Source organism: Grammomys surdaster, unplaced genomic scaffold, assembly GCF_004785775.1.
Source record: "Grammomys surdaster isolate TR1022 unplaced genomic scaffold, NIH_TR_1.0 373, whole genome shotgun sequence".
NCBI classification, from domain to species: domain Eukaryota; kingdom Metazoa; phylum Chordata; class Mammalia; order Rodentia; family Muridae; genus Grammomys; species Grammomys surdaster.
In genome coordinates, this window is record NW_021604792.1 from 1,824,392 (window position 1) to 1,850,978 (window position 26,587).

The 26,587-nt window shown below is 39.4% G+C and overlaps 1 protein-coding gene across 2 annotated transcripts in view; it reads right to left on the reverse strand.

Annotated features, from left to right (window-relative positions):
- Pik3c2g (phosphatidylinositol-4-phosphate 3-kinase catalytic subunit type 2 gamma) overlaps positions 1–26,587 on the reverse strand; it is a 337,943-nt gene that overhangs the window by 31,242 nt on the left and 280,114 nt on the right. For both annotated transcript variants that reach the window (XM_028780980.1, XM_028780979.1), the window contains exons 31-32: positions 12,910–12,985; positions 1,231–1,325 (exon numbers count right to left, since the gene is read on the reverse strand). In XM_028780980.1, the coding sequence (XP_028636813.1) occupies positions 1,231–1,325; positions 12,910–12,985 (171 nt within the window). The remainder of the gene's footprint in view (positions 1–1,230; positions 1,326–12,909; positions 12,986–26,587) is intronic.

The window sequence follows — 26,587 nt, forward strand, 5'->3', positions numbered from 1 at the left end:
GGAGAGGGAGAGGGAGAGGGAGAGGGAGGGAGAGGGAGAGGGAGAGGGAGAGGGGAGGAATAATCAGGATAATACAACATCATTGAATAGAAAAAAATAGATGCTAGTAACCATTTAAGGAAATAAAGATGAAATGTTGGCAAAATGAAAAGTATGAAAAGCTGTTTCAAGTGAGTCTAACAAACTCCTAGAACAACAAAGTCCCAACTTTTGAGGGGAAAGAAATACATCTAAACAATGGCATCAGAGGGTGGTGATGAAGAACATGGCATAAGAGTAAAGACAAAGGTATGGCGGGACTTTTGGGTGGAAACTTGTAGCGGGAAATTTTCCTTACAAGTTGCGAGGAGCTAAGGTGGGAGGAGTAAGGAGAGGAAGAGGAGGAGTAAGAGGAAGAAAAGGAGTAGGTGAGAGGGAGCAGAGAGGTAGGAGGATAAAGAGCCACGCAGGTATGGAGAGCAGTCCCGGATAACAACTTATATTTAGGTTAGCTAATTGGGAAACACCTCTAATTGTATGAGCATTACCAAATATATAAAGCCTTTGATTAATCTTTAAGCATTAGAGTTTCATTCATAGCGGTACTGTGTGGATGGCGAGATGGTCAGTGTTCAGCCCAACCATGTGGAGACGGCTTGGGGGATTGGCAGAGCCATTTCCCATGCTGGTGTCTCTGGTTGCCTGAGCGGACAGCATAAACTGAGCAGCTGCGGTATGTTGCCACTGCTGCCACAGGCCTAGGCTAGTTGAGAACATGGTGGCTGATTAAGAAAAGCCATATTGAAAGCCTCCGATTCTTTGATTTAAAAATCTCTCACGACAGAAACTTTAGAGAGCCCAGATCTCTCTTTAAGCTCCTTGGAGGCAGCAGAGGAGCCTGCATAGCAAGACAGTGGGTCCTAACTTAGCTCAGCCGCAGGAGCCATGGACATTCTTGGAAACCAGTTTATGTCTCTCCCCCAGCTATTCCTGCTATCTCAGAGACTGTTCACAGGTGTTCCTGGAATTTCACTTTTAATATGATCCTGTGTTCATTCAGTGACTTCTCTGTCATGACCTTAAAGGTCATGTTCACACCAAGACAAAACCGCTGAAGTTGTCTGCCTGGTGTGTGTCTACTCCTGGTTATTAGACCCTCTGCTTGTGCTAAGTTGATACTCATGGCCCAAAGGAGGCAGATGACTGCTCCATGGAAGGCTCCATGTCCCTTTTGACCTGGAAGGAACTTACGATATTTTTCAAGTGTTTCACAAGGATGGTGAGCTTCGAGTCCTCATACGTCATCAGTAACTGCACCTTGGGGTTCTTGTCTGGAGAATTCTCACCTGAGAAAAACAGTGATGTTACTTAAGTCAGTATGAGCCCAGCATAGAACCCATGACTGTTTTAAAGATTAAACTGGACCAGCAGAAGAAGACGAAAGGAACATTCTTCAGACGATGTTGAAATGAGTTCACAGTTCAGGATGCGGGGCTACTTAGTTGGAGGTAGGATTTGTGTCTTGCCTGCTTGATCTAACTCTTTTCTTGATAGTTTATACTCAGTTTTGATTGCCACCATTATCTAAACTGATATTTAAGGTTAAATCCTCTATTTAACTTTTAGTTGTCACTTTCTCATTAACTATTAAAATTAGCTTAAAATAGTGGAGGTTAGAGAGACTGAGAATGGTCTTTAAGATATATTTTAGTTTTTAATTGTGTGTGTGTGTGTGTTGGCGCACGCACAGGTGACCATAGAAATCAGAAGAGGGTATTAAATATCCTGGACCTGAAGTTATAGGCTGTTGTGAGCCACAGACAGAGATGATGGGAACCAACTCAGGTCCTTTGGAAGGACAGGAAGTGTTCATAACTTCTGGGACATCCCTCCAGGTCAGTAGAGTCCTTTAGAAGTCAACAAACTGGGTTTGTGCCTCAGGTCTGCTACTTCAGACTGTCGTGAAGACTCAGCCAATCAATTTTCTGTGACAGGTGACTTACTTTTGGACAGCTGGGGCGAGTAGGGATAAAGTTCAGGAGGCTGTTGTGTGGTAAGGATGGAACAGACACTTGGAGTTGCTAGGAGTCGCTCTGTGTTTGCACTTGCATCTGTTTTTCCTATCTCACAGAAACTGATGTAGATCCGAATATTTATCCTGGTCTGTTGGCTCATTCTCTAACCCTCCCTTGGACTTCGAATCTGCTAGTGATTCCTGATTTCTACAGCAATGTTTATAAAACTCTTGCTTTGAGATAAAACTCTTTGGATAAAAGTACCCTTTTATACTTTAAATGTTCATTTTTATTTATTTTATTGATGGGTTGGTGTGTGCCACCTCACCTGGGTGGAGGTCAGAGGACACTTGTGGGAAGTGATTGTCTCCTTCCTCCATCGGGGTTCCAGGGATCGAACCAGGGGCGCCATGCTTCGTGCTAGGGCCTTTCCTATCTCAGTGGACATGAGATGTGTGGACACCAATCATAGAAGTCAGAAAATCGCTTCATATTGTTTATTCATTTATTTTATTCTCCACTATTATTTTTATTGTAACTAGGATACTTAGTCCTTCAAACATTCTTTGCCTTGTCCTTTAGACAGTTTTCATTTTATTTGCTTCCCTTAAAATGAGTTGACCACCATTTTTCAACTGTCGAACTATTAGCTTTTTCCAAAGCACAAACAAAAGTAAAGTCTTCCTGGGTCAGTTTTTCTTGAATATTCCCAGCACAGCCCATGTCAGTATATACTTATACTGCAGTTACTCTGCACACTGTCTAGTCGATCGAGCCCTATCTCAGGATCTACTTCATCGACGTCTCCGAAGGACATAATCTGCTATTTGCTTTATGTACACATACTAGGCATTTATTCAATAACAGAGTAATGTCAGTTTTACCTTGAGCCACATCATTATGTCAATAAAATAAAGACTTCAGGTTTTGTTTTAACTCAAATTTTCTGCTTTTTTTGCCCAAGGATTAAACATAGTTTATTGTAGGTATAATGACTCCCTTGCTAGTCTCTCAATGTACAGATGCTGAAGAACTTAAAAAAAGAGTTATTGAAAAAAAAAAGTCAGTATTCACTGTGGGATGCATTGTCTGCTTTATTTTCTGATCATTATTCAGAACTCTCTGATTTGTTCCAGTACATTAAGGCGGCACCAGCAGGGTGTGTCCTTTCTGTGTGCCTTTTTCACGGTTTAGAGCGGGTTATTCCTCACATATACGTGATACTAGTTTTATTATCAATTAAATTGAGTTCATAGTTAATGATATAGATTACTTGATAGTTAAAAGAGGGCTTCTTTGAACCAAGGCGACATCTGTTATATAAATACATTAAAAATCACTTAAACGTCCCCATTATAGTGATTGAGAGACACTGCAAGTTGACTCTCACTGAAGCAAATTAAATTCCATAATAAAATAAATTGGTGAGTGCTAGGTATGAAGGTGCTAAATACTGATGACTTTTTAACGCACAATGAATATTATATTTAAATTAAGAGGGGAAGGAACTATTAAATAGAAAACCAACGTATTTAATGGGAGAAGTTTTAAGTGAAGGTAGGGAATTTCATATGTTCACAGCAGAGTGAAGAGTAAAATCACAGGTGTGGTGTACCCTGACAATGAGGATGACCTCTGAATAGAACTCTACTGACAGACTGTTAACCAGATATTCCATCATGGCGTTTGGGAGTTCAGAACCCCAGAAAAATCTGAGTAACTAGGAATTCTTAACAGCCAATTGGTTAGTATCAGAGAAACTTAAGAAGAAGAGAATGTGTCGGTAGTGGTGGCACACACTGGTAGGATTTACTGAAGGAGGCAGAGGCAGGAGGATCACGAGTTTGAGGCCAGCCTGGGCTACACATTTTAAGCCGGGCGGTGGTGGCGCATGCCTTTAATCCCAGCACTTGGGAGGCAGAGGCAGGCGGATTTCTGAGTTCGAGGCCAGCCTGGTCTACAGAGTGAGTTCCAGGACAGCCAGGGCTACACAGAGAAACCCTGTCTCGAAAAAAAAAAAAAAAAAAGAAGAAGAAGAAGAGAATGTGCCGGCATGTGGGAGGCATTTCACTAAACCTTTAACAGCAAACCTACAAGGTCCGCTTCTCCTGTTTACATAGGAATAGAACTGAGGCACTCCCTCCAAGCCCATACAGACCCAAAATGATGTATCACAGGCCCTCACTGCAGTTGAGTTGGCCAGAATAAGATCTTTCCTACATGGATCCAGTTAAAATTCCAGCATGGTTGGAAGAGACTCCAGAGACCCCACCCCTAACTGAGCAACTATTGTCAACTGGCGAAAGACAATCCCTTCAGGTGTGGCTACTGGTTATTTGTTCATGTCCTCAGTGATGGTTCTACACCCATACGCACAAGAGGACTACTCATTGACACAACGTTTACACAAGATAAGGACATGGAACTGGGAAGAGGTAAAGGGGGAAGTGGATGGTAGATATGATTTAGACACACTGGATGCATATATGAAAATGTCAAAGAATAAACTAAAATACTACTTAGAAATAAATTTGACAGAAAACACGGTGCAGGATTAAGTGATCTCTAGGGCCATATTTATAACTATCATGCCATAAATGGAAAAATGAGAGTCACAATATAAATGAAGACATTTAAATGGGGAGCTAGGGGAGGAAAACTTGAGAGAAGCTTGATATGGAGAAAGATATACTGGAATTTCCTGGTAACTCTGGGGATTGGCAATGTTTGCTGGGTTCCCTGTGACAACCTCAGGACAGGTTGGTGCTATTGAGCCCAAGTGCTGCTGTCCTGAGCCCTTTCACTAGCAAATACACTACTTTCTGTTTTCATAAAAGTATCACTTTGTAGTTTTTTTTTCAGAAGACAATATATTTTGTGATTAAAGGTGACAAATGGTTATTAAAGTATGAAGTAAAAATTTTTCTTATATCTGAAATTCATCTACTTCTGTTCTATCCTAACCTATTCTACTAGTTGTCTCTGAATCTTCCTAGAGAGATACACATCCTTTTCAAATTGCTCCATAAAAGTGAAGATGAATATGTCACCCTTCTTTGCCATCACTGACAAAGGCAGTGGCATATTACTATTCTGGACAAAGTATTTGTAGATATATTTACATCAATAGTGCAAAAATTATCCTTTAGTTTTTAAAGTACAGCTTCCATTATATGTAGGTATTGGGATTTATCTAACTAGTTCCACATGATGGGCAGGTAGGCTCCCAATGTTGTATAGCCATTTGTTAACCAGTTTTCAGGGGACAGCCTTGAAGGCTTGCCACTGTGCCAGTTTGTGAATATCAGCATGAAAACTCAATAGCAGAATTTGCAGGTCATAGTGTTATTTTCTTGCATGATTTTGATAAGTATTGCCAAATAATTCCACGGTGCTTGTACCAATTTGTATTATCACCAGCAGTGTATGAGAAGCCTGCTGATTTGCAACTAGATGCTAATTAAATTGTTGATTTTTTTGCCAATCTGATGAGAGAGAGGGGGGAGGGTGAAGGAGGAAGGGAGGGAGGAAGGGAGGGGGAGAGAGAGAGAAGGAAAGGGATAGGGAAAGGGAGAGAGGGAGAGGGAGAGGGAGAAAGAAAGGGAGAGGGAGGAGAGGGAGAGGGAGCATTCATGTTATTTAATTGGTAATTCTCTTAAGAATAAGGCTGAGCGTCTTCTCATCGATCAAGAGCTACTTGTATTTTGTGTACTTATCTTTCATAGTCTTAATTTTCTCATCAATTTCTGGAGGATGATTACATGCTAACTGAACAAAATCTTTGGGATGAATGGGCAATACTTCATCCTTGCATTTTATCTTGGCCTTGCTGAAGAGTTTATTCCCATGCACTGTTGTTAACTGCTCTGAATTTTACCCACTCCGTTTGCAGCACATTTTAGGATTTATAAAAAGATGCTCAGGGTGTTCTCAGTCATCTCTGACTTCATTATTTGCATTTACCTTCTCTTCCGCTGTTTGTTATTTATCCTGTACAGCGAAAGGTGTGCTATTGTAAGCCATTTACTGAGATCCTCCTCTCAGCTCTGGTCACACACTAGATTTCTAAGTGTATTTGGCTTTATTCATGGACAATCTATGGTAACCTTTGTATTGACTCCTTCATGGATCTGCTAGATATAGATATATAATTTTAATTATATATCTATAATTATATATCTATAATTTTATAATGCTTTAATTTTTTTATGGATTTAAATTTTTATAATTTTTTCTGACTTTTCTGTCTGTGAACTGTAAAATAAGACTATTCCGTCAAAAATGGATTAGTTACTGTTTCTTAGGATTCATCTTCAAGAGGTTGAATTTGCCTCTCCAGAAGCACAGTGTGCATTTCTATTTGCTCTTTACATTCCTCAGTTCCACTTTGTGGCTTTGCTTCTGTCTTGCCTGTTTCCTCTGAAGTCCATTCTAAACTTTTCTGTGTGAACGCTACTGATAGGATTAATTTGACTCTTAAGTATTGTTAATAGTCATTATATCTGACATATAAATATATCTCAAGAATATCTATAATCTGATAGACACGAGTACTCATCAATTTGTAGTTGCTGTCTTCACTGAATTCTATCTGTGATATGTTTTTAGTTGGTATTTGTTTTCCTAGATCTACAGTGATAGGACTTACAAATAATGTTGTTTTTTGACTTATGGACAACATTTATGCTTCTAATGGCCTTTTCAATGTCATTTTTTTAATTTAACAAGTGTTTTTCGCCTTGTTCTGAAAAAGCCACTGTACTAAGTATTAGGAGTCCCAGCGTGTGAGAGACGGTCATGAAAAGGCACAGTAAATAAAGTTTATATTGTGGCAAATGTAACTAACACGGGGAGATAAAAGCACCGACGCTTGCTTCCAAAATCTGGACAGGTTGCGATTTCGAAGGGTGGCTATGGAAATCCTTACTGAGGAGACACATCTTGGGGAAAGGGGAGAGAGGTGAAGGAGACAGCCCTGTCTTGTCACCCACTTGCTCTACAGCTCAGTCACAGTGATGACCTTGGGTGTGGGGAGTTGTTTAATTTAGTGGGAATGTTTTTCTCTCATATCTGTTGTTAGAGTTTCTCATGCAAAGGCTATTTATTTTTACTTTTTGAGTGTTTTAAAAGAAAATTTAATTTTGCCAAATGTCCTTTAGGTCCACAGAGATGGTTATGTAAGGGTTATTATTATTATTATTTTGGACATGATAGATTATAATCCTTTCGAGTGCTGATGGATTACCACAAGTGATATTTAACTTTGATTTCTTATTTTTGGCCCTTATACTTCTTGAAACTCTGGTATGAACAGTTTGTTTGAGAAAATAAATATGCATAATTTTCCTTTTGTCTCCATCTTTTACTGTTTAAGCAGTGGTGTAATGTCTGATTTTAAATATTTGAGAGGCTGTCAAGTCTCTGCTGGGGCTGTTTGTGTTATGTTGCAAATTATGATTCTGTAGTTTCTGGTCAGCTGGGCTGTCCATCAGACCAGCATTGCTGATGTGACATCTACATGTTGTTGGGACGATGGATACTGCTCTGCTGAAGCTTTGGAAATCTTGGGCTGCCATTTCTTTTGACCCAAATGTTAATAAAATATATTTCATTTTTAAATTTCCAAACATAATTCTCTTCTGGCTCTTTCATCAGCCTTTACTATATTATGGTCAAATGATACTGTCAGCAGTGTGTCTGCTTTCCGGAACTCGTTAAATGTTTTTGTTGTCTAATAGGGACAAAAAAAGAAAATCTTGTCTCTGTTTTCAGAATGAAGAAAGTGACAGAGATCCAGCCATTTCCCTTATTCATTTCACTGCAGTTTCCTATGAACACACTCTTAGAGTGTCACCTGAGTTGTCACAGATGGGAAATTGTGTGCCAGAATCCTCTTTAATTGGTGTGCGTCTGTGCATTTCTCTCGTGTGTCTCGCGATCTCTGCTTCGTATGTGTTGCAATTACATGTAATGAAGATTCATAACATCTCATATCTTTATTCATAATTTCGCAGTCTAGGTGAAGGTTCCAGTATTTATTTTATTGTAATTGAATTAAGTCCTAAGCTTTAGGACTTAATTCTCCTTTCCCTCACCAACGTTTTGACTTCTAGTTCCATTTTCTTTGTATTGCCTAACATACCTATGGCAATATTTAAAATTTCAACCTTGTTTTAGGTGTGTGTTTGTGTGTGTGTGTGTGTGTTTTACAGTGAATATAGCTGTGGTTTGCATTTTCATCTCTTGTATTTTTACTCTACAGATGAGTTAAACTCACATAAAGCTATTTACGCTTTGTTTTACCCCTATCTCGTTGCTTTTGTAAGTTTTAAAAGGAAGATCTCACGAAGCAAGCTGTTTTCACCTTGTATGCTTGTGATACTTAAGAACGTTGGTTTTGTTTCACAATTTACCCTAGCTTAATAGTGTTATATTTTTTATTTCTTTTGATAATATTTGTTTCTTAATAGAATCAAAGGCAAAGGTGCATCTCTCATTGCATTTTTATTGGCCACTCAGTTTTGTTCACTGTTAGAAATTTCCCCAATGTTTCCCTAGCACCTGCCTACATACACTTAGTAACAGTATGTTCAGGTGTTTTCTACTTTAAAATATGTAATGTATCCTTATATACATTTATCTTGCCACGCTCCAGACATGGCAGTTCAAAATTTCCCCATCAAATGACATATCATTAAAACTTTAATTTCAAACCTATGTTCTACAATTCAACCTCTATATTTTAGATCTGTTTTTTCTTCTTTCTTTTCTTTCTTTTTTCTTTTCTTTTTTTTTACCAAATTGATACCTAGACCATTAACTAGTGAGTGCCTGACTTGTGGAGCACATGACTTCAAGTTCTCTTTCAAATGCACATCATAAAGAGGAGGAATTGACTTGAGGTAATGACTCAAAGCTTGTGTTTGCAGTGGTTTGTAGTTACAAATATCCTCTAAAAGTGATGATTACATCATCCTCTTGAAACCGGTAACTATTATCCGAGGTTGTACTTCATTACCTATTTTATTTATCTACACTGCATCTCATATCCATCTCTCACATGTGAGAGCTGTGTGGCTGGATACGGATGAATTGTTTGTGTGACAGTATGATTTCACACGGAAGGTGCTATGTATTAACGTGCTTCTCAGAGCTCTGTGTTTTGAAGGCGTGGCCTATGGCAGTGTGGGAGGAGGTGGAGCCTGAAGTCGGTGAAAGTTCTGGGAGAAAGCTCTGTTCCTAGGGCTTTCCCTCGAGAAGGACACTAGACCCCACTTCCTTTCTGTCTATCTCTGTCCTGTTCTGTCACATGAGTAGCTTTGCTTCGTCATGTATGTACTCTAACCACAGTCTTACCAGAGACCCCCAAACAACATGAGCAAAAGTACATAGACTGAAATCTCTGAAATCATGAGCCGAAATAAGCCATTTCTCTCATGTTGACTATGACACTGAATTATAGAAATATAAAACCATACAAGCTATATTAATGATTATAGCATACAGAAACCTATGTCACCAGAAAGTCAATATGGGGAGAATTAAAATTCATGTAAGGTTTTTAGATCATCTTATGAAGTCAATATCATTGAATATAATAATTTGTAGAAGATATTTTCCCGAGTGATTCCTTAAAAAATTCTAATGTTTGGGAGGTCTCCTGTAACAGGACTTTTTCCATTGTGTCAGGACTGTGAGAAGACAATATGATTCTGAACTTCTGTCTTTTACACTTTATAAAAATAATGATCTACCTTTATAGAGATTATCACCATGTATTTGTGGTTGTCACAGTCAATAATAATTTAGTAATTATTTGAGAAGCATTTGTATGGGAAGCCAGACTGGTGGTTCATCTTGGAATGCCAAGGTACACAATATACACACAGTTTATCCAATCAAAGAAGTCTTGTCTGTAATAAACACATACTCTAAAGTTGTTGGGCCCCATTTCGGCCCTGGTTTGGTCCTTGTGGACAAACTCGAGCCTAGCTCGAGTTTCTGCAGCCTTGTGGAGAGCCTAAGCCTGTCTTGAGTTTTGAGACCTGTCTCAGTCACTTTCACACCAGGGATTCTCAATACTACCCGTTTGGACCTGCCTCTGTCCCATACCCTCTGTCACCCTTCCCCTCTCCCTACGTCATCTCACCCCACCAAAACTCCTCCTCTCTGTGCGCTGAGTTTATATAAGCGAGAGGCTGATACATTCAAGTTGAGTTCCTGCTTCGACAAGACTCCTGGCCTGGTGTGTTTCTTTTGGGCCGTTGACACTCACCCTCCTTCTCAGCCCCGGAGAGACCCCGTGGGACTGAAACCGCCCCCCTCTCATCTGGACCTGCTGGCAAGGAGCCGGCATAAAGTCACCAAGTGAAATTAGTGACTTGAAGGACCCCAAGGAGCCAAGGAATATTTTAATAGGGTAGACTAGCACACGACAAAAGGTAAAGTCTTAAGTTGTCACATAAAATCATGTTTCATGGGACACTGAAACCCAAGGACTGATAGTACCTCCCAGATTTAAGGTGACATGTTCCAGTTTGTCTTCTGTTGCTGTGGATAAATGCCACAAACAAAGCAGCTCGGGGAACAAAGGGTTTATATGGCTTGCAGGTTAAAGTCTATCATCAAACGAAGTCACGGCGGAAATTCAATACATGAAATGAAGCAAGGGCCGTGGAGGAATGTTGACTACTGGTCTGATCCTTGTAGCTTGATCAGCTAATGTTCTTATATAGTTCAGGCCCACCTGTCAAGGAATGGTAATGCACACATGGACTGGGCCTTCTTACATCAGTAAGAAAATGTTCTCCAGACAGCCCCACAGAGCAACCTGGTGGGAAGATTTCCTCAGTTGAGGCTCCCTTTCAGATGTGTGTCAAGTTGATAAGGGAATATCCAACACATCCGGCATTCCTATGTGATTTTTGAGGCACACACATCTAAAGACATAGGTATTCAAAATGAACACTCCGGTAGAAGTTGCCAAGTCTGGGATTTCCACTTAAGGTTGTTTCTATGCAAATCACTATCACATTTGAATAACTTTGCCCTCTAATCATTTAACAACATAAGCTAAGATTTTCAACTCATGGATAAGCATAATGCTTAAGTAAACAGGCTTCTTGCTAATAGTCAGCAGCCATTCTGTGACTAAAGATTAAGAATCAAGAATGATGACATGATTTGAAGAACAAAATAAGGCACAGCTTCCTGTGAATCCTTGCTTATTACAGTGACTTGAATACCCTGCTTGGAAAACGAGTCCAATTGTTTTAAGCCAATAGACTGTTTTTAGTAGGCAGCCTATAGCTTCTGACGTGGCATGAATCAAATCTATGGTTACTCATAACTGTTGGAATAATTCTTGAGTATTGACGACGTTAAGAAAATTTAAAATTGGAAACTTCCTCAAAGCGCTGCTTTAGTTTTTATAATAATCGTGGTAATTTTGGGTGCATGTGTATTTCAAAATACCTTTCAGGAATAATACTATGAATAAAATCAAAGTTGGCAGTTATCTGAGGTTTAATTTCTTGAAACATTAAGATGCAATTTTTCTTGAGGGGCTTCAGTGACAGAGGAGAGGCCTACACAGCTCTCTTCTGACAGCATCTCTAGAGCTGAACTACTCAATATTTTATTTTTATGGGTCATTATTAAAATTTGTGCTATTGGCGATTGTAACATCTCCTCAGGTAATTAAAATTGATTGTTTTTTTTCTTTTTATGTTTTCAGTTCCTCTCCCCTCTTTCTCTGGAGAGCCTCGTATCTTACCTCAGGAAGTCTAAGTGTGAGCAATGAGGGTTGGGGAAGGGAGTCCTTGACTCGACGTGACTTTTCACGTAGCAAGAGATGTTGGCTATGCACAAGTACATTTACACAATTTAATAAATCCTTACGCGGCATAACAGACCATTCAGAAAACTGTCTACCTAAGTGACAAATACCCAGGATGCCAGAGTTAACGAGCAGGTAGTCTAACCTTCAGCAATAGTCAGGAGGTTAATGTAGATAGAATGAAGATTATGAGTTGGAAGGATTGGTGATGGATGAAAAATTATGCATTTATAGATACAGAGATTAAAACCAGCATGTGTAGGGTGGAAGACGGCTCAGTGACTAAGAGTTTCCTTTGTTCTTGCAGAAGACCCAGATGTAGTTCCCCGAACCCACATCAAGTGACTCGCGGCTACCTGTAACTTTAGTTCACCTGCATGCATGTGCTGGACATACACATATGCTGGCCAACAAATATACATACAAATAAAACTAACAAATCAATGTTTAGATATAAAACTAACATGTTGTTGGATTGCCACTCCTTGCCAAATATATTTTAAATGGTTGAAAAATCACAGAACTTTCAAAGGAGCCTGTGTAAATCTAGGGGAAATGACTGAATCTCCATTAGAACTTGCACAGGACACATTTGGAAGAGAGCCAGATGGTGGCACTGATACCAGGCTTTGTTCAGGGAGTAAAGTGTCATGGGTTTAAATCTTAAGAGTAAAACTCCATGAATATTTTTCCTTTATTATTATTATTATTATTATTATTTTATTATTATTACTATTTGGTTTATAAGGTAGTGGTAAGACTTTTAGACTCCTATGCCAGAGAAAACAAAGATTCTGTCTTTGAAATGCAATTTAAATTCAAAGCACAACTAGCTGCAATAGGTAAGAGTATGGCATCCTGTCACTATTGTAAAGGGACAAACACAACTTTGTTCATCTTAACTCAAAGACCGTATTCTCAGGGGCCTCACACTCTTTAGAAATGGCTAGGGAGAAAACAGTAAGGTCTTAGCATTAAAAAGACATTATCATTTGGAACCAAAGACATTACCAGTAGATCTTCCCTACGGTTACACACACAGTCGCTGCACAAGGTAATTGTGATGAGTTCACTTGCCTGGGTCTACAAATGGAGAGTCTTCAAGTGTCGGTTGTATATGTTCAGAGAGAAAAAAGCTAAGGACACAATCACTCTGAAAAAAAAAGAAGATAAAATATAGTAGTATACAATTTTTTCATTTCTTATATTACTTATATTATTATAAATATTATATTATTATATTACTTATGTAACTTATATTTTATAATTATATTAATTACAATCATGATGACTTCTATTAATTCTGTTCACTCTTGCCTGAGAACATTGCTATTATGATATGATTTTTAATGAGTACCTGATGTCAATTCCATAAACATAAAAAAATTATTTGCAACTGTACTGTCAATACTGTTCTGCCATGAATTAAGCTAGTCTTTTTATGTGGTTGGAGATCAATTATATTTCTTCAAGAGATTCACGGTTGCTGTGTTGCTGGAGGTTATCATAAATGTTTATGTTCTGTAATTGTATAATTATCCACAAATCTCACATCTCCCTGTCCTAGAAAATATAAAGCTTTAGATAAAGCTTCCTGAGAAAAACTGCTTTTCCAAATGACACAGTTGCTTGCTTTGTGGGAAACCATTACTCAAGGTTCAATTCAGTGAATGTTGGCTGAGGACTGAAGTCCTCAGCATCAAGGAATACTGGGGCATATTAAGAAATAACATTAATGGAATGAATTCTAGTCATGTACATTTTAGTAATAAAAATAGGGATCATCACAAATAAATTGCCATTTAGCTTGATCTCCAAATATATGCACACCTGGTTAATCCGAGAATAGATTTTCCTTAGTGAAACTGGCATTTGTTTTGTTGTAAAGGACCACATAGTCAAAGCACCTTCTCCCCTGAAGACATCCCATGCTGGTGGAAAGGACACACTGAAATATTGAGTGCATCATCTACATGTATGCAATGTGGTAGTGCCTGTCTAGGCCAACCCAGGTCAGCCTTCTTTCTTCCTGTTCAGTGGTCTTTCAAATCTCCATCAGGAATCTTTTAGCTCTTACTTCCAAGTCTGACCTCTCTGCTTATAACTTTGTCTCCACAATTAAAACTGCCATCGATTCTATGGACACACATGATTACAGTCCTTCCTTCTTGTTACAATGGAAGGAATGGCTGCTTTTCATCTTGCAGGCTAAACAATGTCACTCCCACAAATCCACACACTGACCTGGTAAATCTCATAGCCACAGAAAGAGATCTGATTGGGAAATAGTGTCATTTGGGATACAGTGAGTTATACATTGTGATGGACTGAATAAGCATAGCCCCCATGGCTCATGTATTTGGATACTTGGTCCCCAGTTGATGGAACTGCTTGGGAAGGATTAGGAGGTGGGGCATTTGTTGGAGGAGGTTTGGCACAGGAAGTGGTCTTTAAGGTTTCAAAAGCACACTCCATTCCTAGTTAGCTCTTTCTCTGCTTCTTGCTGTGGATCAGATGTGACCTCTCAGCTATTGCTCCGGTATCATGCCTGCTTGCCTGCTGCCATGCTCCCTGTCATGTGATCATGAGTGCCAGCAAACATTTTCTTTTATAAGTTGCCTTGGTCATGGTGTCTCTTCACAGCAATAGAAAAGTAAGTACAGTGTCTAGGATAGGATCCTCTAATCTGATATTCTTGGTACTCTTATAAAAAGGGATGGCATGGATATTACAAAGAGGAAACTACAAACAGGCCCTGACTGATGCTGGCAGAGATTCTTCTGTCAGGTTATGAAAAGGAACCACTGCTGCCAACATAACGGTTTCAGACTCCAACTGACAGAGTGTTCAGACAACATGTTTCTGCTGTTCATGCCCCAGTGGTGTGATACTTTTTTACAGCAGCTCTAGAGAAGCATACAGTCCTGAACCCCTTGTCAACTGCCTTCCTCTATTTTTTTTATCCTCCATATTGGAACCCAATCCATTCTTTATCTCTTCACCTTCTTTTCTTTTTCATCTGTGTTAAATAGCATCAACCAGAAAGCCATACAATGCAACACCCGTGACTGATGCTCTTCCAAGACACAGTGATCCTAGGGGAGGACTCACACTGGGTCCCCTTCAGTTTCTACTCATGTCATGGTCAGTCACTTGCAGGTTTTGCCTAACTTGCCTCTAAAATAAACTCTCCTGTTGTGGATAGCCCTGGTCTTGTATTTTGATGCTAATTCTTCTTTCCAGAGAGGGGCTGCAGATGAGGAGTGAATCAGTATACAGGTGACTTCTTGTGAACCCTCTGCCCACCTTAATTTGTAAAATAAAAGCTAGAGCCAGGGATTGGACAGTAGAAGAAGAGGTAGAGCAAAAAAGTTTGAGGGAGAGAAAGGAGAGGGAGAAAGAGGAGAGAGAGAGAGAGGAGAAGAGGAGGAGGGGAGGCAAGATGGTTGCAGATGTCACCCTCGTGTCTCTAGCAGTCTCAGGTAGTTATTCATATCAAGGTTAGGTCATTGGGATAACAGCTCTAATTGTGTGGGCATCTTGTGGATTGTGTATTTGCTAATATATAAATCCACTGGTTAATCTTAACCATTAAGATTCTCATTTCTACCGAGTACCACGAGGATGGCGGCTATTGTATGGGGTTTATCTGAGCACTATGAGGGTGGCAGTGTTGGCCCAGGGCACAGGCCTAGAACCATGGATGCCATGGAGCTGACCGGAGGAAGCAGCAATTAGGCCACCGTTTTGTGGGTCCTGGGCTGGTGCCACTGGCCAGCTGGTGCTGCCTTTAGTGCAGGAACTTAGAGTGAGAACATGGCAGCCAGGCTAGGAGCTAGCCAGCACTATTTTTCTAATACTTCCCACCACACTCTCCTCTTTACTTCTAATAATCATGATATTAAAAGTGTGACTGATAACTCACACCTGTGTTTCCATCTGGACTGGTGTTGCTCTCCAGGGGTATGGCTGCATTTACTTGGGTGACTATACAGTAGCAGGTTTTCAGGGCCTGTGATGCCTCCACACAGAGCATGGCTCCCCAGTTTGTTCATGAAACATTCATGATTCGTTTACTAAAACTATTTGTTATTTATTAGAAATCCAAATGGAACTTGGTGGCCTGTGTACCACCTAGTTTGCTGCAATGAAGAATTAGTGTTTAGTATCCCAATCAGAATTAGAAAGAGTTCAATGACATGGCAGTATAAACACAGAGAAATAATTAACTAGTGATGGCATTTCAGAAACTAACAGAAAAGACATCTGCTTAATAGAGAAGTTTGTTATCCTCTGGATAATAAGTTCAGTCAACCTGTATTTGTACACTACAAGGTACTTGAAAAATATGTGGTCCATTTTTGGTTATTTCAATGACTTGAGGGTTCAACTAACAATCAATGATCATTTGTCCTAAATTATCTTGTGTACTCTTTCGTTATGTGGGCTGGGATGTAACTCCATTCACCAGTGCTTGCCTACCAGGAGCAAGGCCTTGTATCTCCAGCATTAAAAAACAGCATCCCCGAACAATCAAACAAAAAGTAAAAGGAGGTTGTTCTTCAGTACTTTCTTATTGGGAAATACTTTCCGAGGCAAGAGCCCTGAATTTAACTTCTCCATTCTAGAAACAGAGAGAGTTGGTCATTTATTGCAATCAGCAGTGTAGTCAGTAAGCCAGGGCTCACTTTCATGGCTGTGACATGTCCTATAGAAGAGCAGATTCCATTCAGAGGGTACATGAGGGAGGCATGGCCAGAGTAAGCTTTTAAGGGATTCTAGAACATTCTAGTCATTTGGGTAAGCCTAAAGCTTGTGTTACCTTCCATGAATTTTAAGGAGAACGTATCACAATCATTTCTGTTTGGAATCATGACAAGGCATGTAGACTGAAGGAAAATGAATGCACAGAAATAATTCCTGGAGAATGAAGTTAGGTAAATGCTTCATCAGCTCAATCTATTTTTTCCTCTGGGCATTCCATTCTACCCCTCTGGAAGGTCCAGAAATGATGGCTGTTCTCTCTCCCATCCTCTTTAGAGCCCTGGTCCTGAATTAGGGGTAGGTGTCCTTGTGTCTCTTTGCTCTTGTAATAGCTATTCTTTTGTGAGGTGTCATGCCTTGAACACAATGTCTATAGAACAATGTTCTGTATCCCCTGCTGTTACACTTCCGATCTGTGGTGCACTGGACATCATTTTTAAAAAGACATTTATCCTTATATATTTTTGTTTACTTCCTAGTACTATTGTACTATCACATATTTAAATACTCATACAGATAGTAATACATATTTAAATATTCATGCAAATCATCCTTCAACATCCTAGGCTCTTTGTTCTTGCTTCCTTCACTTTCAATAATCTTATCTTGTCTTGCAATCTGTCAGTCACTCTGGTTTTGACCAGTGATCAAAACTCTTCATATGTATATATATATATATATATGTATATATATACATATATATATATATGTATAATTTATAGCCCCACTTTCTTCATTATAAGCTTTCTTAAAAACAGCAAAATATCAGAAGTATTTCGACTGCAGGAACGTTTCAATGATGAAAATCTATTCCATGTCTTTATGTCTGTCTTTGTTCAATTTGGATTTCATAGTCTATTTTTATGCTAATTCTCTTGCATGTTCTTTATGAATCCTGTGACTTTCTTTTCATTTTTTATTCATTTGACAAAACACCAAGTTGTACATGCACATGACTGGACTCAGTGGCGCCACTACCCACCCCTGAGTGTGTCTATAATATTTTATGGAGAATTCTACCAACACCATTAATCCCGTTACTATTTGACAATAGGACTGTTTCATTCTTTGTAGTCTTTGCTCCTCAAATTCCAATGTTTCTTTCTTCCCAATCATGGGTTTCCTGATTTGTGGAATAGAACCCATCTCACAACACAATCTGTCAGGGTAGTTACATCTGCCCTTTCTTCTGTTACATAGACAGACTAACTCAATTTGTGGACAATTGGAACAACAGATCCCTTGTCCTTCTCAAGGTCATTCTCTGTTCTCTGCCTGAGTAGTCTTTCTTTATTTCACTCCTTAAATGAATGTTATTTTTTTAAGTAGCATGCTCATGTGCTATAAATAAATTCCATAAAGAAAATTAGTGACTTATATTTCCCTGTATTCTTTCTCTATGTTTAAAGAAAGTCTGCTTCAGAGTTGTTTTCTACTTTATATCTCAAATCTCTTTGCATTTTTACTTCAACCAGGTGGGTTTTTGGAAAAGACCTAACGAACTTTAATGATTATGCTTCTCCTGCATCAGCTTTTTGGCTGCTGAGATTGCTGATGTGAGCCACCAAACCCATGCTAGTTCCTGATTGTTGACTCTCTAAATTTGAGCAGATAGCCATTCCCTCATTTGCACCCCCCTCCCTTGTTGGATTCCTGGCACTCTGTTCTTTAGGGTTCAGCTGATCCCGTCTCTCTCAGCTTTCTTTGATGAGTTGATCTTATCTCCCAAAACTTTAAAATTGATGGGCTGCCTGGTCTGCTTTTCCAACTATGTCTCTTTTAAATTCCATCTCTCAGTGTACTTAGGATTACTTAATTTCTTCCAGTGTATAGTTTTGATAATCAGTTATTTGGGGACAGTTCCAATATGTATATTTTTAGCCAAATATTCTTCCTTAATGTATCTAAACCTCTGCTTAGTATTTTTTGGAAGTCTCAAAGACAACTCAAAAATATAATAACTCAAAAATGTGTTTAGATTGAGGCTTTGGCCTCCCACTCAAGCCCAGTGACATGTCTGATATCCTCTTTCCAAACATACTCAGCCAATTTGAACTCGTGTGACAAGAACGATATCTTAGTGTCTGGCTCACATCCTGGTTTGTCAGCTTTTGAACAGTAATGTATGAACATTCAAACATGTAGGACAGTCTTCCTATGTATCTGGTGGACAAATAAAAAATGGGCATGATTTGTCTCGGGCTATCTAAAGTTCCTAGTTGTTGTGCTAAATGTCATTGGGTGATGTGAAATTATACACACACACACACACACACACAACTTTGCTAGATTCTAATATAACTAATGGGAAATTTTAATTCCCATTATGCTTTTAAATGAAAAATGAGGACAATGAAAACCAAACATGAAATCCAATGGGTCAATATTAAATTAAAATCTCCATCAGAGTATGTTTTGTTAAACTCAGAATCCTCATTGATATTACGTTTACCAATTACATTAACCGGGATGTAATTTAAAATGATTGACTTTTGTTTTTTAAGAAGGCTGATCAATTCAGAACCTAAGTGTTTTCCCTATACCATATTATCAAAGGCTGAACAGAGTTAAAATACATGCACAGGCCAGAATGAATGGACTATAAAAGCAGTATCCATTTTTCTCTTTCTTTACAAAAGCAAATTAAGTGTTCCCATTTATTAGCTAGCCAGCCAACTTCTAGCATTAGCTGCAAGATTTAGTGACTTAAAACAATAAGCTAAATCTATTTCTCTCAAATAGCCGTGGAGTGCTGTAAAATACACAAATTGAAAAAAAAGAAGAATTCCCATAAGACTTCTAAATCAAAGCTGAGCAGTAATTGTGTTTTATTGCATTCTTCATAAAGTAACATGTCAGCATGTCCACTTTCTTGCCTAGCTCAGCCCACTGTGTTCATGTTAGAGTTCCATGCAAGTCTAACACCCTGAAGAACTCCGAATGTCTGAAGAATCCTTTGTAATTTGGCTCTAGGATATCATCAGTGCTTCACCAGACTGTGAAGAATCATCTTGGTTTTACTGGTGGTGCACACATGACATTTATCCTGCCTGCAATGTAAGCTCAGCTAGCGCCAAACAAGAAGAGAGCAGCGTGGTGACAAACACGCCATTAACATCTGGGTTTAGCAATGGGGAGCAGGAAACATATGTTCGCTATTAAGACAGGATTTATCTACTTGGCTTTATTTTGACATTGGATTTCTGCTTAAAAAAAATACAACATTGCCTAAACCTTAAATGATATCATTCCCTGTTTGCAGGGATATCCAGAAATGAGCAGCTGTCCTGAGAATTGGGAGTGATCCCAGCGCACATGGCGGACTGTGAGATGCTGCACGCAGAGTCTGTGAATCTCAGCTGAACTATGAAGAGGACATGTATTTGTTGAGGCTTTTCAGTCACTTGCTGTAATTTTTTTTAAATCGCAAGGTTCACATTACTCTTTCTAAAGACTGTCGCTTCATTCACAACACAATTCCATCAAAACAGAACAAAATTTAAAGAAGCAAAAGAATTCTCATTAGCACCAATGCCGTGCTTGTCCAAAACTATAAACACTGAAAGGAGTGTCAGTCTGTGGATGTGAGTGAGGATGAGCCAACAGAAGCCAGGCAGGGATTTTACCAGGATGCCTTAACACAACCCCAGTCTTTTTAGAAGTGATGGGTAGTGTGTGATAGTGCTTTCCATTAGTGCTTGCTTCGTTTATCAACAAACTCTCTTTCTAAGTAACAGACAGACAGACAGACAGACAGACAGACAGATGAGTAAGCAGGTAGATAGAACTTAGATATCTTAAGGTATCTGTCCCATTATGTAGACTGTTTTAATATGTTTCAATTAACATCTCCTACCCCCAGGGAGCAGGCACTCTTCTGACACAAGTGATTCTTGACCTCAAAGTGTCCTCCAACTGAAACCAGCACAGCTCACAGGCAAGGATACACAATAATAAATGATTTTATGAATATATTCAAGCTGTAATTTCTTTCTCCTCTTCCAGAGCCTTTTCATTTTATATCATGCATTATTTATGCTCATGTCTATATAATCACTCTATTGTAGGCTTACTTAATATATCTCACATTATTTTAACTTATCCAGATTACTCCAGAAAGAAACTAGAGCTCTGACTCTAGAATGCTATAAACAGTAGGTGATCAAAAAAAAAAATTAAAGTTCCAGGACTGACAGTTTCTTTAGGAGTGTAGCCACTGATGAGTTAGCTGCCCACTTCTGATACATAATCTATCGCCCTGTTCACATAAGGACCACCAATTAAAATCAGTGGCTAAAATGTAGGAGAAGAACTTACAGGGGGCAAGAAAGGTTTTCGTTCTAGAGAATGGGATAAGAGGGTAATGGGTCAGGAAAAGATCAAAATGCATTATGTACATGTATGCAATTGTCAAGAAAAGAATCTTACAGTTATGCATAGTGATGCAATGTATTTGAAAGAGCTGTAAACTTAATATATAACCCAAACTGAGCACATATTTTAGTATGCATGCATAATAGGATTATCTTTAATTTTCCTGTGCTGCCACATGACAAAGCTACTGTGAAAAACAGTATTTCTGGAAGGCTTTTGCTAGGATCAAAGATAAAGACTGTTCTGCCCAAGAGTCCTCAGAACAAACAATTCACATCCCTTCTTGTCTCTTGTTTTATTACAGAGGAGAAAGAATCGCGATCCCAGAAATTTCCTCTAACCTACTTATGTCACTTAAAACAATAAAAAAGTAAGCGATTTTTATAAATTTTATAATTTTTATAAAATTTAATGTCCATATCTCAAAAGCAGCTTTCTTTATTCACATGAAGAAAGGGAGAAATCAGTAATACAGACTGAAAAAATGTCTAAGTAATATGACTTGTGTTAAAAATACTAGTGTAACTTTTGAAGTTTACTAGTGTTTCGTTTAATCTCGAAATCAAATTTCATTTCGCAAACATAAACAGATTTAGGGAAGTGCGCTGATTAATCTTGGGTGACAACTTTTTTGGGACTTAGGGTCACTTAGAAGACACACCTCTGCACTTGTCATTGAGGATGCTTTCGGAGAGATTTAACACAGACGGGAAGATCTATGCTAAATGTGCATGGCACTATCCCATAGGCAGATCTTGCTGTTTAGTACTTATGACGTCATTATCACTCCATTACAAGACAGTCCCCGGAATGACACTCAAGTTCCAAGTATGGAGAATGTGTGGATCTACAAAGGTCTTTATGAGACTATCAGCACCCAACACGATCCAATATAGACAAGGGCAGTCAGATGTTTATGGTGCCATCCATGTCAGGTTCAACTTTTTAGTTTCTGTGGTAGTTTCTCAAACATATCTGGACATATGAATTACTTGGGTTAAACATGGATTTGTGCATGTGTGTGTGTGTATGTGTTCGTACACACACACACATACACACACATTCCAGATTACTTTTACTTATGAGATTCCTAAAGATACTTTAAAAAAAATCTCCCTTATTCTGAAACAGTGTTTGGACCACTAAATAGCTACAATTTTAGGTTCCTCTAGCGACCACCTATCGTGGAACAAGATGGAAGTCTCCTCCTTAGAACTCCAGGGGTGCACTGCGGCAATCCTCTAGTTGGTGTGCAGTTAGTGTCTTTGATTTCACCGTTACGTCATGCGCCAGAAGACCAATCTCTCCTCCTTTTCCTTCTCTGTGTGTTTTTTTTTTACCCATTTTAATCTCAGTCTTTAATTCGAAAACATGATGTGATATCTAACATTTACGGAGATTTCCTATCCCTCAGTGCTAACCGGTCAAGATACATAACAACACACAGTAAAATGGAAGCACCTGTCCTCAAGATTTCGTAGCAGTGGTTTAATGTGTCCACTTGTGTAAATGTGACCCAAACGGACACTGCAGGTGTATGCTTGAAGCTTGTGCTTATGTGTCCCATGCCAGAGTGAAGTATGCCAGTGTTCATTAAGCCTTCCTGTGCTGAACCCACTTACCATCCCAATCAGGGCCAGCTCCCTGGTCTTCTCCTATGATAACCCTCTGCTCATGCTTCTGTGTATTAACCCATGGTGGAAGATTTTACAGAACACAATCTGAGTGTCCTATTAACAACTTACTATTGAATACAGACATATCTCAATATTTGCACCATTGTGCCATAGTCACAAGTCAGAAGCGTCACACCTGCCTTTGTCTACAAAGGCCAAATCTGATTTCAGCAGCTACTGAGTACTTTGAATTCATCAAGACACACTTTATATTCAATCAGCTTTAGTGTGAACTATGTGGTGACACACAAAGGTGAGAGTCCTCCCACCATTCCCCCAGACTTTCGTTCCCAGATAACTGCCGTACTCGCCACCCTGGCCTGAAGCTCAAGTACATGGATGAGAGCTTCTGAGAGTGTGAGTCAGTAGAGGGCATAAAGATGCAGAAACTGCTTGGACCCCAATGTAAAGGAATACACAGCCCTGATCTTAGAGGAGAGAAGGACCTGTCATTCATTTCCTGCTACCTCTTGATTGAGTCAGAATATAAGATATACCGTTAGAAAAATTAAGGACAAGAAAGCTGAATATGTGAGTATTCTCCCTTTAACAGTTACTAAACTTAGGTGTACATGTGCGCTCCTGTGTGTGGATACATGCGTGTGAATGCAGGTACTTATGGAATCCAGCAGACGGCATTGGATCACTTGGAGCTGGATTTTCCGAAGGCTGTGGGCTCCTGCTGTAGCTGCTGGGGACTGAACTGGAGTCCTCTGAGAGAGCAGTGCACACTCTTAGCTGCTGAGCCATGCTCCTAGGCCCTGCTTATTGTCCTATGTTGAAAATGCTTGCTTTCTGGTGGTCTCATTTTCATACCGTTTTACACTGTTTTCAGTTATTTTGTGTTTTGCTTCTTCCATCCACTGACATTATTTTTGTGCTTCAGTTTCTCCATCAGTCAGCTCCAAGGGTTTCTGAACTTTTTTTTTCTACAAATTTTAGAATGTCATTTCCTATTCATATGGAAGATTGCACATAAAATGTATATGAACAAATGACCTAGTTCGGAACCATGAGTTGAATAGAAAACAACTTGCCAGTAATTAAGAAAAAAGTTTAAAGGTCACCGTCGAACACTCTCCAATGTAATTAATGTGTCAGTCTTTCAGGTTTGGAAGGACAGCAGCAATCCTATAGGTCACTATGTTGATAACGACAGTATTGTCGTTCATTTATTCATTTAAAGTATTTAGCAAACATTGATGAGTTATCTAGATGCGAGGTAAGAACTGAGGAGAAAAAAGTGTCCCTGATGCCTGCTTCCTACCATTCTCTCTTTCCAGATTAACATTTTGTGACCTCTATTTAAAAACTATTGTCTAGCCTTTAGTTGTGACTTGCATGCCACACCCCCTAACTTGCTTGGACTTAAGTTACTCTTTAGTGCTTAGGCACATATCCTTTGATACAGAAGAACGCGTACAGCTGAGTCTACCAGCTTTACCATGATAGGTCAGCACAACAGTCTAACCCCTTCTGAGAATCAATCACAAACTAGGGCACCTGAGGACTGGATACATTTGAAGCCATGACTGGTAATGTCCATATGAGAAGGAAAACGAGGAAGGCTGCTCTCTGACAGTGCCTACGGGTGAGGCCGAGGCTGAGTGTTCTGCTTCCTCTAATCAGCAAGCCTGTGCTTGCTCCTGCTATGTACTCACAGATCAATCAGTAGTGGGTGTCTTTATTCATCAGCATAGTGAATGTCAGAGATAAAAGTTTTCTCATGGAAAATGGTGCCTTGTTAGGAAACATGGTGGCAGAAACCTGTAAAGTCAACACTTGAGAGACAGAGACAGAGACAGAGGCAATTTTGCATCGTAAAGCCAATGGAGGCCATGTAATGAGATCCTGTGTCTTGAGAAAGGCTTGCTGACGGCTGATTAGCCTAATTATTATTTCGGATGAGCTCACACTGGCCACATTCAAGCTCTCTGAGGTAAGTGACTTAACTTAAAAGATTCTATAAATGCTCTCCATCCTTGTTTCAAAAAGTAAAACATCCAAAAGATCATGTATTCTTCACCCTAAAAATACTGCCCCAGATAAACCAGTATCTAATCACGTCCAAGAACCGAAGAATTCTGTCTGCCTGGTGCCTGTGTATGAAGCCAGCATCTGTCTTACAGGGACATTCCATGTCTCATGGGACAATGGACAATTTACCCAGCAGTAATGAGAATGAGGGGTTCTTCAGTATTAGGAGATATCAGCTTCACACATGTACAGCCTGCTTGTGTGTGTGTGTGTTTGTGTGTGTGCGCGTGCGTGCGCACACGTGCATGCTCCTATATGTATGTGGTGTGGGTATGTCTGTGTTTATGTGTGTATGTATGTTTTATATATGTGTTAGGTGGGTGTTTGTGTGTGCATTTGTGTGTCTGTGTGTATGTATGCTTGGGTGTCTTGCAAGTCCTGATCTGCATGATATACAAGAAGGACAGAATTTTACCTCAGGATCTCTACAGAACTTTCTAAAATGTTTTCAGAACAACTGAGAGTAATAACCTAGCAAATAAAGGAACATTAAAAGTTTTGGGGATGATAATGACCACACTTGCATCTGCAGTGGGGCTTCTCTGAGAGGACAGAATGAGGGGCAGGCACTTCAGGAACTGAGTGCCTGGAGGGTGATTGCAGGACTAGAGTCTCACAGAGACAGTAGGTTAGGTCATGTAATCCAACTATTCCGCAGAGAGTGTGGTAAAGAGCTAGACACGTGATTTTTAAACTTGGCTTCAAAGGATGGGAGAGTTAAGAGTGAAGAATCACCATTTGGACAAACACGCGAAGCCCTGAAGCTTGTGTATAAGAGAAGCAACATTGTATCTGAAAACAGGATAAAGAAGGATGGACAGGCAAAGCTGTTAAAAGCAGACAAAACACAAAAGAAGTCAATGTATATTATTCTTGTGGTGTAGGAGATACAAACAAGATAAACAGACTGCTTTAGGGTTTCTCCTCATTGGGAAATTAAAAAATTACAAAGTCATAGTGGACTTAAAACATTAGGGATGCATGTTCTAATCTGTGTGGTAATTCCACAGAGTTAAGCAGTTTATCACTCTGAAGCTACTTAGGACAGAGCTGAGTTATCAACAGTAAATTTTAACAATAGAAGAAAGTAAATAATTCATTCGGTACATCTCAAAGAAAACATTTGTAAGATAGTAAATCTGGGTATACATACACACATGCACACACACACACACACACACACACAGCACAATGGCAGATCTAAATAATTAAGCATTACAACTAAAAGGCAAAGATTATATTTTATATATAATACAAAATTCGTTTGTGTGTTACTTGTGATTATGATTATAACAAAAAAGTCAAAGTGTTGCAAGGAAAATGTAGGATCATAGGAACTCTGATCAAAATGACCCTCACTTGACCGGATGTTTATTATGCTTTTGAATGAGGAAGGCCTTGTTTTAGATACAAGATGCTGTGTGTAATCCCCCACCCTTACCCCCAAAGATTTAAAATGTTCCATCCTGTAGGAATCTCTTTAAACAGGACGGATGACTACTCTAAATAGCTTTAGGAAGTCGTTGAAAGTGATTGGATTGGCTCATCGCTCCCTGCCTCAGTAAGCAATAAAATCTGAGAGTCCTCTGAGACTGAAAGAAGCTGAGCTGCAGGGAAGACTCTGGAGAGCAGGGCACCCAGAAGAAGCAGAAACCAGCCAAGTGGCCTGGAAGAGATTTAGACCAACTGAGGCACCTGGTAAGGACACTCTCCAACATGTTGATCTGCCTGCTGGCTGGGGAGTGTGCTCCAGATCCCCAGCTTTGGGACCTGCCACCCATGCTGGGGTGGGCTTGGTGATGCAGCTATCTTGGAGTTATTTCTGCTCCTGTAAGTGACCTCTCACCCATATTCCCGTAAGTGACCTCTCACCCATATTCCCATAAGTGACCTCTCACCCATAT